The sequence below is a fragment of the Trichosurus vulpecula genome, chromosome 8, assembly GCF_011100635.1.
Source record: "Trichosurus vulpecula isolate mTriVul1 chromosome 8, mTriVul1.pri, whole genome shotgun sequence".
NCBI classification, from domain to species: Eukaryota; Metazoa; Chordata; class Mammalia; order Diprotodontia; family Phalangeridae; genus Trichosurus; species Trichosurus vulpecula.
The window spans coordinates 199,490,172-199,503,055 of NC_050580.1; the positions used below are offsets into that span (position 1 = coordinate 199,490,172).

At 42.5% G+C, this 12,884-nt stretch overlaps 1 protein-coding gene across 1 annotated transcript in view; it reads left to right on the forward strand.

Annotated features, from left to right (window-relative positions):
* Positions 1-11,364: 11,364 nt before the first annotated feature.
* The window catches only part of SORD (sorbitol dehydrogenase), a 68,026-nt gene continuing 66,506 nt past the window's right edge, over positions 11,365-12,884 (forward strand). The window contains 1 exon segment of the mRNA XM_036736694.1: positions 11,365-11,423. Within this exon segment, the coding sequence (XP_036592589.1) occupies positions 11,365-11,423 (59 nt within the window).

The following is a 12,884-nucleotide window of genomic DNA, read 5'->3' on the forward strand; positions in this document are numbered from 1 at the left end:
ACTGTATTTTAAAAAACAAAAACAGAATAAAACGTAAGCCCTGCCTGGAATGTAACTCTCCATCACTACTGAAATGTATGTCTAGGGCAGCAGTTCTTAACCTTTTCTGTGTCGTGTACCCCTCTGGCAATCTGGTAACTGCCTTCTCAGTCATCAGATTGACCCCTTCTCAGAATCACATTTTTAAATGCTTAAAATAAAATACACAGAATTATAAAGGAAACCCATTACATTGAATGGTCATTATGAAAATTAAAAAAAAAAAAAAACTTCCTGGACTCCAGGTTAAGACCGTTGGTCGAGAGTTTTGTTCCTGGGGGCACCAGCAAGAGTAATAAGCACCCAGAGCAACATATATTGCTACAGAAGAGAGGATGGTAAGAGAAGGACCTTTGTCATAGAAGACCAGATGAGGCAGACAGGGTTATGGAAACTATGGAGCTCTAGAAGAGCTGAAATAAAAGCAAAGATTATGCCAGCAGAATCCAAGCAAAGGGTTGACTGATTGAAGGGCGCTGGAAGAGAAGGTGAAGGAAGAGGAAAGAGAGAGAGGCCACTACAATTCCCAGAGGGAGAATGAGTCACAGACAGAAAAAGGAAGGAAAAGAGAGGCAGTGGGACCAGGCAAGAGGAACAGGGCTAGGCCTTGATTAATGGTGGTTTTTCCCCAAAGAAGGAAAGGGAAATGAAAGATGAAAATGCATAGAACTGGCTTTTCCCCTGGCCTAGGACGAGCTTCTCTAGGGAAGGAAATGAGCTCACTTAGTGCACTGGACATAGAGTCATAGACCGGACTTCTCATCCTACCTCAGATACACACTAGCTATGTGACCCTTCGTAAATCACTTAACTTCTCTCAGACTCAGTTTCCTCATCTGTAAAATGCAATTAATAGCACCTACCTAATGGAATTGTTGTGAGAATCAAATGATATGCTATTTGTGAAGTGCTATATAAACTCTATTTGTGTGTGTGTGTGTGTGTGTGTGTGTGTGTGTGTGTGTGTGTAATGTATATATAGCCATTATACTAAGGGATCTGCAGCTGAAACTGCATGTCCAAAGCTGAATTCATTTTTTTCCCCCAGAATCCACCATTTCTCTTAACTTCTGTATTACTGTTGAGAGGATGAATAACATAGGTGTTATCCTCTACTCTTCCCTCTCTCTCCTTCCCACACCCAATCTGTCACCAAGTGTTGTCAATTTTACCTTCATGACACTTCTTACATATGTCCCTTTCTCTCCTGTGACACTGCCACCAGCCTCGTGCAGACCTTCACACCTGGACTATTGCAATAGCCTGATGGTTGCTCTGCCTGTCTCAGCTCTCCCCAGTCCACTCTGTCCTCCACTCAGCTGTCAAAGTGACCTTCCTAAAGGGCAAGTCTGACCACATCACCCCCACCCTACTCAGTTACCTCCAATGGCTCCCTGTCACATCCAGGATCAAATCCTCTTTCTGGCCTTCAAAGCCCTTCTTAATTTGCCCCACTCCCACCCCCTTTCAGTCTTCTTACACCTCTCCTCCCCACCCCACGTAGTCTTGGATCCAGATACTTGCCTCTGTGCTGTGCCTCAAATAAGGCACTCCATCCCCTGACTCTGAGTCTTTTTACTGACTGCCCCAGAGCCTGGAATGCTTTCCCTCCTCGTCTCTGCCTCCTGGCTGCCCTGGCTTCCTTCAAATCACAGCTAAACTCCCTACCTTCTACAGATTCCCCTTCATTCTAGCATCTTCCCTCTTGTTGATTATTACAGATTTATCCTGTAAATATCTCATTTGCACATAGTTGTTTGCACATTGTCTCTCCCTTCAGAATGAACTTGAGAACAAGGGATTCTCTTTTGTCTTTCCATCCTTATTAAGTCATACATTTATCCCATTGCATCCTGGGTCATCTCCAGGCATCCCGATGAATATCTGGTCACTGTACCCAGATGGCTCTGAAGGAGAAAGTGAGGCTGGTGACCTTGCACAACCCTCCCTTGCTCAAGCATGTCATCATTTCCCTGATGTCATGGTCTTCTTCGAAAACAAAGGAAAAACACAACAATATGAAGTCACACGTTGCCCGGAGGGGGAGATGTAGGGTCTTAATAAATATTTTTGCCTGACTGACTAAGGTGAGATGCATCCTGGGCCTGTGGCAAAAATTCAGTCTGAACAGCGCTTAGTCCACTTACTTTTGGCTTTCTGACCAAACTGGTTTGGTGGTCTTCATGGAACCCCAGGGTCATCTCTAGCGAGATGTAGCAGTCATTTCAGAAACCTATGTGGTCTCTTTGACTAGAAGGGACCACAGGTGGGAGAGAAGGAAGGTAGGACTGGTGTTGTCCCTGAGACTTTGCCTAATCTAACTAGACTGGAGGGAATGAGACAATATAGAAAGAATGGGATCGGTAGATAGAGGGGCTTGCTTGGTTTCCAGCCCTGTATCTTACACATACTAAGAGACCCTGAGCAAGTCACAATCTCTCAGCGACTCTAGGCAATTCTCTAAGATAATTAAAGAACTATGGCTGACCCACATAGGTAGAGGGAGTTCCCTCACTGTGATTTCCCTAAATTCATTGATAAAACTTCTGATCTGGACAAAAACCATTATCTCCCACCCAGGAGTGACTAAGAGAAAGCAGGACAAAGTCCAGGTGAATAGTGTTTTCCTCTTCCCTCCCACTCTCTTGATTGTTTCTCAGCTTTGGTCTCAGCCGCTAAGAAGTAAATATAATTAGTTCTAACCCAACCCTGGATGTCATTCAATCTAGGACCCCTTAAGTCAAGCCTCCCAAGCCTGCTATGAACTTGAAAGTACATTAGGCCTAATTTGGGATTTATTCTTATCCCTAGGCCTGGACCATGTCAGGGGAAGAATGGAAGAAAAGTACTGTTTGTGTCCTGGGATTCATCCAGATGTACTTACATTACAGAGCATGGACTCAAAGGACCATCAATTTTTCGATTCAATAAACATTTATTAAGCACCTACTATGTGCTAGGCACTGTGGTAAGTGCTGGGGATACAAAAAGAGGCAAAAGACACTCCCTGCTTTCAAGGAGCTTACAATCTAATGGGGGAGAATTTAAAGTTGGAAGGGAACTTAGAGATCATAGAGTCCAGCCCCCTCACAGAAAGAAACTAAGTCTGAGAGAGGTTAAATGACTCATCTAGTGTCACACAGCTAGCAGTGTCTGAGGCAAGATTTGAACTCATGTCCTTTTCTCCTCTGACCCTGCCCCCACTCTAATGTAGATTTTTATCACCTTGATTACTGCAATAGCTTGCTGGTGGGTCTGTCTGCCTCACATCTCTCCACACTTCCATCCATTCCCTAGTCAGCTACTAAAGTGATTTTCCTGAAATGCAATTCTGATCATGTCTGGCATGTCAGTGCCTCCAAGATCAAATACAGAATGCTCCGTTTGGTATTCAAAGCCTTTCATAACTTAGCCTCTTCCTACCTTTCCAGACTTCCTATACCTTACTCTCTATCTCATACTTGCTGATCCAACGATATTGGCCTCCAGGCTGTTCCACAAACAAGACACCCCATCTCTTGGCTCTGGGCATTTTCCGTAACTATCTCCCATACCTGGAATTCTCTCCCTCCTCCACTCCAACTACTGACCTCCCTGGCTTCCTTTAAGTCTCAACTAAAATGCCATCTTTTTATTGGAAGCCTTCTCCTTTTAATTCTAGTGCCTTCCCTCTGTTGATTATTTCCTATTTGTGCTTTATATAGCTTGTTCTGTATATATTTGTTTGCATGTTGTCTCCTCCATTAGAATGTAAGCTCCTTGAGGGCAGGGACTATCTTTTATTTCTTTTTTGTATTTCCAGTGCTCAGCACAGTGTCTGTCACATGCTTCATAAATGTTTACTGATCGATTGATCTTTTGACTCCAGAATCAGCAATCTATCCACTGAGATAAAATCTATCCACCTAGAGAAAAGTCAGCCATATGCAACTTGTCTTATCCCTAGTCAGAGCCAAGAACATCTCTGCCATGAGTGTCTTTGTCTAAGATAACCAAGATTTCAATCCTTTACAGCAGAGGTTCTTAACCACCCTTTCTCAAACTAATGTTTTTAAATGCATAAAATAAAATATATAGGATTGTGAAGGAAACCAATTATGTGGAAATATTATCAAAACGTGAAGAAAAAAAGTTTCTGGACCTCAGGTCCCCTGCTCTGAAGATTCCTAGATTATGTGAGAAGCTTTAATTTGTCCAAACAGCCACTGCTCACCTGGATAGATAGCTATAGGGAAGTTATTTCTGAATGTGGAAGTTTGGAGCTGACCTGGAATCCTACTGGGCAGCTAAGCAGCTTAGCGGATACTGGAGTCAGGAAGACTTCTCTTCCTGAGTTCAAATCTGGCTTCAGATATTTAATAACTATGTGACCCTGGGCAAGTCACTTAGCCCTATTTACCTCAGTTTACTCATCTGTAAAATGAGCTGGAGAAGGAAATGGCAAACCCCTCCAGTATATTTGCCAAGAAAACCCCAGATGGGGTCATGAAGGATTGGACACAATTGAAAACAACTGAACTAAGCAACTAGAATCTTAGGGATGTAGATCTAAATCATAAGTTTTTAATTGAGGTCAGTTACTTTTAAAATTTTCTTTTGATAACTATTTTAATACAATTGGTTTCCTTCGTAATTCTATTTATCTTATTTTATGCCTCCCCCCCCCCCCCCCCCGCCTTTAGCTTTCTTTTATGTGTAGTTTCCTCTCGTTACAATGTAAGTTTCCTGAGGGCTGGGACTGTCTTTCTACTTGTACTTGTATTCCCAGCATTAATACAGTGCTGACACATCATAAGTATTTAAGAAATACTTATTGACTGACTGACTGAGAAGGTGGTATTTCCAGAAATAATACCCTAGACCAGGAGTTCTTAACCTGGGGTCTAGGAAGTTGTTTTAAAAGATATTTTGATATAAGATATACAGGCAATGGGGTATAGAAATCCATCTTGCCCTACAAAAAAGTAAGGGAAAAGTGGATAAGGGGAGGGGAGTGGGGTGATAGAAGGGAGGGCAGACTGGGGAAAGGAGAAATCAGAATATATACCATCTTGGGGTGAGGGGGAGGGTAGAGGTGAGGAGAAAATTTGTAACTCAAAATCTTGTGGAAGTCAATGGTGAAAACTAAAAATATTAAATAAAAAATAATGTAAAAATATTTTGATAGCAACATTTCAGTATTTTAGTTTCCTTTCTAATCCTGTGCACTTTATTTTAAGCATTTAAAAATGATATTCTGAGAAGGGGTCCATAAGTTTCACCAGAATCTCAAAGGGTACTGTTACACACACAAAAAAGTCAAGAACTCTTGATCTAGGAGGCACCTTAGTGATCATAGAATGCAACCTCCTCCTTTTACAAATAAGGAAGCCAAAGACAGAGAGAGAGAGAGAGAGAGAGAGAGAGAGAGAGAGAGAGAGAGAGAGAGAGAGAGAGAGTGTGTGTAAAAGAATTAAGTCAGAAAAAAAAAAGAATTAAGTCAGTAAGTCAATAAACTTTTATTAAGTACCTACTATGTGCCAGGACCTGGGGGGTACAAAAAGAGGCAAAAGACAGGCCCTGCCCTCAAGGAGCTCACAATGTAATGATTTGTGTAAGGTCACACAGAGAGATAAGGGACAAAGTTGGCATTTGAATCCAGGTCACGAAGAGTCTGATACAACTGAAAAATGACTAAACAACAAAAATCTCTAACTCAAAATCCTGTGTTCTTTTCATTGCACTTTTATATCAGGTCCCACACTAGCGTACATAATCTCATCTGTACAAAACCATTAACAAGGCTGCAAAATCCAGCGCACACCAGCTCCAAAGCAGGAAGAAAACTGTGCCACCTATAGATAGGCCGTTTCCCCACAGTATCAATTACAGCCAACGCGAGGTTGAGTGCTGTTCACTATTACCTGAGAAGAGTATTTTGTTCAGGCAACAACGCGGGGAATTTTTTTTTTTCTCAACAGATTGACTTGTTTTTCAGAGAAAATGAGATTTGTTCCTAATCAAGGGATATCCTGCACCCAAACCTGATGTGATCATTTGCTTATGGGAAAATATCTGGTGCTTTAGGCCAACAACTGACATTTTTATAGCCCTTTACACACATTCTCTCATGTGATCCTCACAACAGCCATGTGAACTTGTGCCACAGATCTCCCACCCATTTTACTGGTGTGGAAACTGATCCCTGAGGAAAGTGAAAAGATTTTCCCAGTGTCACACTGGTAGTTAAATAAGGAGTTGAGGCAGGATTGAATCTGAGGTCTTCTTGACGCCAATGCAGGGTGCCACCCATCTGGAACTTAGCCTAGGAACTAGGAGCTTGGGGCTGTAAATTGATGTGCTGGTATTGGCTTTGGAAGAAGAAATTAGATTGTTGTCTCCAGCTGAGTAAAAAAGCAAGCTTGGCCATTTCTTTTCCCTCTTTGTAAACAACCTCTTCTCAGTAAATGAACAGTTATCAGCCAGCCAGAAAGAAAAGGTAGACTTTGAAACTGTTGCAGATGACTCTTGGCCTTCAGGGTTTCTGGGAGAATGACTTAGCAAATGAGGGACTTCATATCCCACCTCTGAGAACTGTTACTTGTCTGGCCTTGACTTAGGAGCAGAGATAGATATGGAACCCATGATTTCATTGAAATAACTCCTGAGAACTAGCATTAAGGAAGATGAGGGAAGGTTTCCTGTAGAAGTTGGGATCTTCACTGAGCTGTACATACCTTGAGATTCTGAGGCAATTTGTCGTTTTTTGCTCCTGGTTTGAGGGTGGGGTGGGGAGGGGAAAGAGTGAGAAATCCCCTTCCCCTAACCTTTACTACATGGTCAAAAAGATGAATTCCTTGAGAGTAGATAGTCCCTAGAGTATGTCTAGCGTGCTTTTATAGGCCTGGACGGCAGCTGCTCAGGGAGTCCAGATGCCTTCTCTACCCTCAACTCTCTACATGGTCTTAGATAATTGCCTAGAGCACTTAGAAAGTTGTGACCTGCGCAGGGTCACACAGCCAGTATATGGCAGAGGCAGAATGTAAACCCAGATCTTCCTGGCTCTAAGGTCAGCTTTCTCTCCACCATGCCATGGCTACCTCTTGGTCCTTCACTTTCTGTGTGTGTGTGTGTGTGTGTTATATGTAGTATGTATGTATGTATACATGTAGTTTCGCCTGATAAAATGTAAACTCTTTGAGGTGAGGGGCTCTTTCTTTGTTTTCAGTGGCAGCTACATGTTCGTTTTTGGTTTTGTTTTTGGAGAAACTTGCTGCAAATCCTTTCCCCATTTAATTGCTTAGCTTTTACATTTTAGATACATTAGTTTCTTCATGTGATAAAAAATCCCTCATTTTATTCTGTACAGTCTTCTCCACCCCTTCTCTGGGGATGCACTTGCCCCCCCCACTCCATAATTATAAAATGAATCTTTATCATGGTTCCTCTGATTTGTTTGAGGTGACCTTCCATATCTCAGGCATGTATCTATTTGGAGCTAATCCTGGTTTACACAATGAGATGTTGATCTATTCCTAGTTTCTGCCAGACTGCTTGCCAGTTTTCCCAGCATTTTGTAATGACTAGTAAATCCAATCCTAACAGGTGAGCTCTTGGGATTTGTTGAACACAGGGTTAGTATACCTATTTTCTCTTGTATATTACACATCTAATATTACAAGGTCTCTATTTTTAGGTAGCACAGGACAGTTTCAGTGACTACCATTTTCTGCTATAGTCTCAGACTTGGTCCTGCTAGGCTTCCTTCCTGAAATACTGGAGGAAGCTTTGGAAAGAGACATATGATTGTACTTTCGATGAGAACCCAGATTTAGAATTCAGACAGACCATAGAAGCCATTGAGTTCAACCTCCCGTTTTAGAGATGAGTAAATGGAGGCACGGAGAGGTTGTTCCTCACTCAGAGTTACACAGTGAAAGAACATGTGAGGCAAGGTTTGAAGCCAACCCTTCTCACTATCCGTTACAAGGTACTACTTGCATATATACTCTTCTGAATGTCAATTTGAATAAAAAGAAAAAGTGACTAAACTATCCATACCTTTTGGCCACTGACATTGCAATGAGGCTTATGATCCCGGAGAAAAATACCAATAGGAATGAGCTGACAAGCAGCTCACCTTACACAGTGAATTAATGTTTACAAAGCACTTGACAAACACTGTCTCATCTGATCCTTGTCGACCCTGGCAGGAAGGGGCTGTTACTATCCCCATTCTACAGATGGGGAAATGCAAGCAGGAATAGATTATTTGTCCAGGGTCTCACAGCTAGTAAGTATCAGAGACTGAATTTGAACTGAGGTCTTATGGATGCAGGGACAGCCTTCTATCCATCGTGCCACCCAGCAGCCTAAAACATCATTACAAAAATGAATGTCCGACAGATACTAAACTATTTATGCTAGGACTTTTTGTGCCAGCTACCATCTAGAGACAAAGTGAGTGCCAATCAACTGGGGAATGGCTAAAGAAGTTATGGTGAAGGAATGCCATGGAATATTTTAGGGGAGCCATGAGAAACTTTAGGATTTCAGAGAAAAATTCAATCCATTTTCAGGGCTTCATGCACAGTATGAAATTTGTGATGTCTAATGAAGTCTGTGCTGCAGGAAGAGGGCTTCTCTTATTAATTAGATCCTTAAGTGGCATCTCCATGTTGAAGTAGACAGAGCTTTGGACCTGGAGTAAGGAATATGTAGGCGGCTAGGTGGCGCCATAGTGCACAGAATGCTGGGCCTGAAAGTTGGGAAGACCCACCTTCCTGAGTCCAAACCTGGCCTCAGACATTTGACTAGCTGTGTAACCCTGGGCAAGTTGCCTAACCCTGTTTGTCTCGGTTTCTTCATCTCTAAAATGAACAGAAGAAGGAAATGGCAAACCACTCCAGTATCTTTGCCAAGAAAACCCAAAATGGGGCCGTGAAGAGTGGGACTGAACAACAGCAAAAGATAATCTGAGTTCAGATTTTGCCTCAAGACACCGACTGTCCTTTAACCTCTATTTGCTTCAGTTTCCTCCTCTGTAACATGGGGGTGATAACAGCACCAATCTCCAAGAGTTCTTGTGAGGATCAAGTGGGATGATAATTGTAAAGCTCGGTCTGGCCCAGCTCTCCAGGGAGCAAGCATCTATGACGAAGAGAGAGAGTTAACAAAAAAAAAAAAAACAACGCAGTTTATGAGGGTAGTGACTGGTGCATCATTCATAGCACGATCATTCTGTTGGCTCTACAAAATTAGGCCCTCGTGGCAGACAGTACTGTAAAGTGAAAGAGCTATAAATGTTTATAGCCTTGTATAATGGGTGCGGGAGATTATTATTGTGGGTACTCCATGACTCAGAACACAACCTGTAATACGTCTTGGTGAGTTGAGATGGCCAAAAACGTTCATTACCAGCTGGCCAGCTTTTAGGGAATGAGCTTCTCTAAACTTAGGACAGCTGGCTTAAGTCGACCTAAGATGTCAGCCTATGTCAGGCATGTGGGAAAACAGGGAAAACAGCATTGGTTTTGGAATCAGAGCTGGGTTTGAATATGGCTCTTGTCCTTACTGCCCAAGAGATCCTCTTGGGCAAATCACTTTACTTTTGGGGGCTATAGTTAAAATGTGAGAGGGTGAAGGAGGGAAAGTTGTACTAGATGACCTCTAAGGTGCCTCCCAACTCTAAGTCCGTGATCCCCTAATCTTAGGATTTAGTTTTTTCAGTTTGAGTTTAATTTCCAGAGTTTATGCTCCACTGAAATAATCTTCAAGAGCCAGAACTCTAGAATTTTAGGAAGGGGCCTTAGAGATCATCTCAACCAACTTTGTCATTTTAGAGATGAAGGAACTGAGACCCAGGGAGGTTAAGTGTCTTGTCTAAATTCACACCGATAGTAAGTACCAGAGCCAGGACTCAAAACCTAGGATTTTTTACTCTAGGTCTTTCCACTATACCCACTTTGGCTCCAGGGTCATCTCTATCCTATGATGAGGTATCAGAGTAGGCTTTAATGGAAGCTAGGGTATATAGCCTTAATTTAAAAAGACTACTCTCTTAGCAACCTGGTTCTAAGATGAAATATCTGCCCTGATTTATTTTTTTCAAAGAAAGAAATTTTCTCTTACAGATATTTACCAATGCCTTACCAAAACTTATTCAGAGAAATTTTTCAGGGAACAGAGGGTATCAAAAGGACATGTACAGTTTTAGGAAGCGTCAGGGATATTATAAATAGAAAGTGTAAGACCAGTAAAGCAAATTACGGATCCTAGATGTTACCCAACAAAAAGCTTGGAAGGCAGGAGAGGTGTTTGTTTGTAGAGGATTATGTAGAGCAATGGCAATAAGTTGTTTAAAAAGATATTTACTTTTATGCAGGGTTTTTACCAGGGGAGGTTATATGAGATAAGACTTGTCAATTATTACTTTGGTACTTCCCCAAGCTTGTTCTGGACCAGGAAGGAGCTCACAGCCCGGAGGATAAGGAAGGGGACTTTCCAGAGACACAGACTTTCAGTGAATAGGATCAGGATGGTGACTAGTAGTACCATCTGGTGGTTAGACTTGTATATTTTTTCCTCTATTCTGCGGTGTTTTCCTGATAGTATCCTCTCTCTCCAAGTTCTGTCCTCCCCCTCTTCTTCCTGGGTAGAAGGGTGGTGCTGTGTCTCCTTGTTTAGCCCTTACTTGCTGCATAAGGGAACTGGGAATCTTACGTTGCTTTATCTCCTGCTGTGTTGGTGGGTCTATATAGGAAGAGCCTCTGATGGCTTGTTTCAGTGTTTTCCACCATGCTTCTCACCTTTCTGTAGGTCTTCCACATTATATTCTCTCAGGGGACTGAGTAACAGTGTTGCTGTTGTTCAAGTCACTCAGTTGTGTACTGTTCTTCATAACCCTGTGGACCATAGCATGCCAATACTGTCCATAGGGTTTTTTTGGCAAAGATACTGGAGTGGTTTGCCATTTGTTTCTCTAGTGGATAAAGGAAACCATAGATTAAGTGACTTGCCCAGAGTCTGAGGTCAGATTTGAACTCAAGTCTTCCTGACTCCAGGCCCAGCACGCTATCTGTTGAGCCATCTAGCTACTGTAATCATTGTAATCATATTCTCCTATGTCCTTTCTAACTGAAATCTTTGTATCCAAGACAAGGACCTAAATGGAAAACAAAGATGGCAGAATAGAGGAAGCACTATAGCAGAGCTCTTCTAACATTACTCTCCAAATAACTTTTTAAAAAAATCTTCAAATCAAATTCTGAAGCATCAGAGCCAACTAAAGGTTGGGACGAGACTTTTTTTTTTAACTTAAGACAACTGAGGAGGTGAGCAGGAGACATGTATGACACTGGTGTGGAGACAGCAGCAGTAGTTTCAGAGCTCTCAGCCCAGAGACAGTAAGAGGATTAGTCAGCTGGTCAGAAAGAAATTACAGACCCCTGTGCTAGCACTGGGTAGAGGACCAGGTGCTATCTAGAAATACCATTGCACATACCCAGTTCCAGGTCACAGTCCCAGGGCTGAGAGGAATGCTAGAGTTTTTGGCTACAAGGAAGAAGCCTTTCCAAGGTAAGAACAAGAGAAGAAAGTAGAACAGTGACCATGCCTCTCCCAAGATCACACCACATTTGAAGCACCAAACACTAATATAGTCCCAGAACTAGCTGTGAAACTAGCAGCAAGGAAAAGCCTAAAGCTTGGGACAATGCCACCCCACGCCATCCCACCCCTCAGGTGAGCAGAGTCCAACTTAACATAAAGTTCAATGTTAAGGAAAAGGCTGGAAAAATGAAGACTATTGAGGAGAGGTGATCCAGGCTAAATTTTGCTATTGGCCCTGCACTGAGACAGGCTACTGGGGCTACAATGTTCCTGATGGTGCCATTGCTCATTCTCATTGCATTATGCCTGGAGATACATTGTAGATTGCGAAGATTTGGCATTAAATTGATTTCCATGGATTCCATGAATTTCTGCCACATGGAAAAGATCTTTAAGATCCACGAGCTGGTTCTTCCAAATTGGGGAAGCAAAGCCTAGAATTTAGAGTTTTCTGTTACTCCTGAGAGGAGCCATCACCTTGTTTGTAATCTTTCTTGCTATCTTTCTGTTTTAGTTTTTCTCTTCCAGTTGTGCCTACACCAAGGTTCTTTAGTGCCTGGGGTAAGGGTTGTTCAGGAAAGTCTCTAAGGCCATTCAAGCAGTAGAAGGTCCTTTAGAACATTGGTGTCATACTCAAATAAGTACCTACCAGGTACTGTGTGCTAAGTGCTGAGGATACAAAGAGGGGCAAGAAAACCCCAGTCCCTCCTCTCAAGGAGCTCACAGCCTCACAGGGGAGACAACATGCAAGTCACCAAGCACATCCAAGACACATAGAAGATAAATTGGAGGTCATCTCAGAATGAAGGAACTACAGTTAAGGAGTACTAAGAAAAGCTTCTTGCAGAGGGTTGTACTTAGCTGATACTTGAAGGAAACTGGAGAAGCCGGGAGGGAGAGCATTCTAGGCATGGGGGACAGCCAGTAAAAATCTCTGGAGTCCAAAGATGGCGTGTCACTGGATGGTGAAGAGTAATGGGGGATAGTGTAAAGTATAAGAGAACTGGAAAGGGAGGAAGAGTCCAGGTTATAAAAGGATTTGAAAGCCAGACAGGGGATTTTATACTTGATCCTTGGGGCAATAGGGGCCCACTGGAGATTACTGAGTAGAGGAGTGATATGGTCAAATATGTATTTTAGGAAAGTCAATTTGACAGTTGATTGGAGGATGGATTAGAATGGAGAGAGATTTGAGGTAGAGTCTAACCAGTCTTCCTGGACCTTCACCAGAGTAGCTGTAGTGTCAGAGGAGAGAA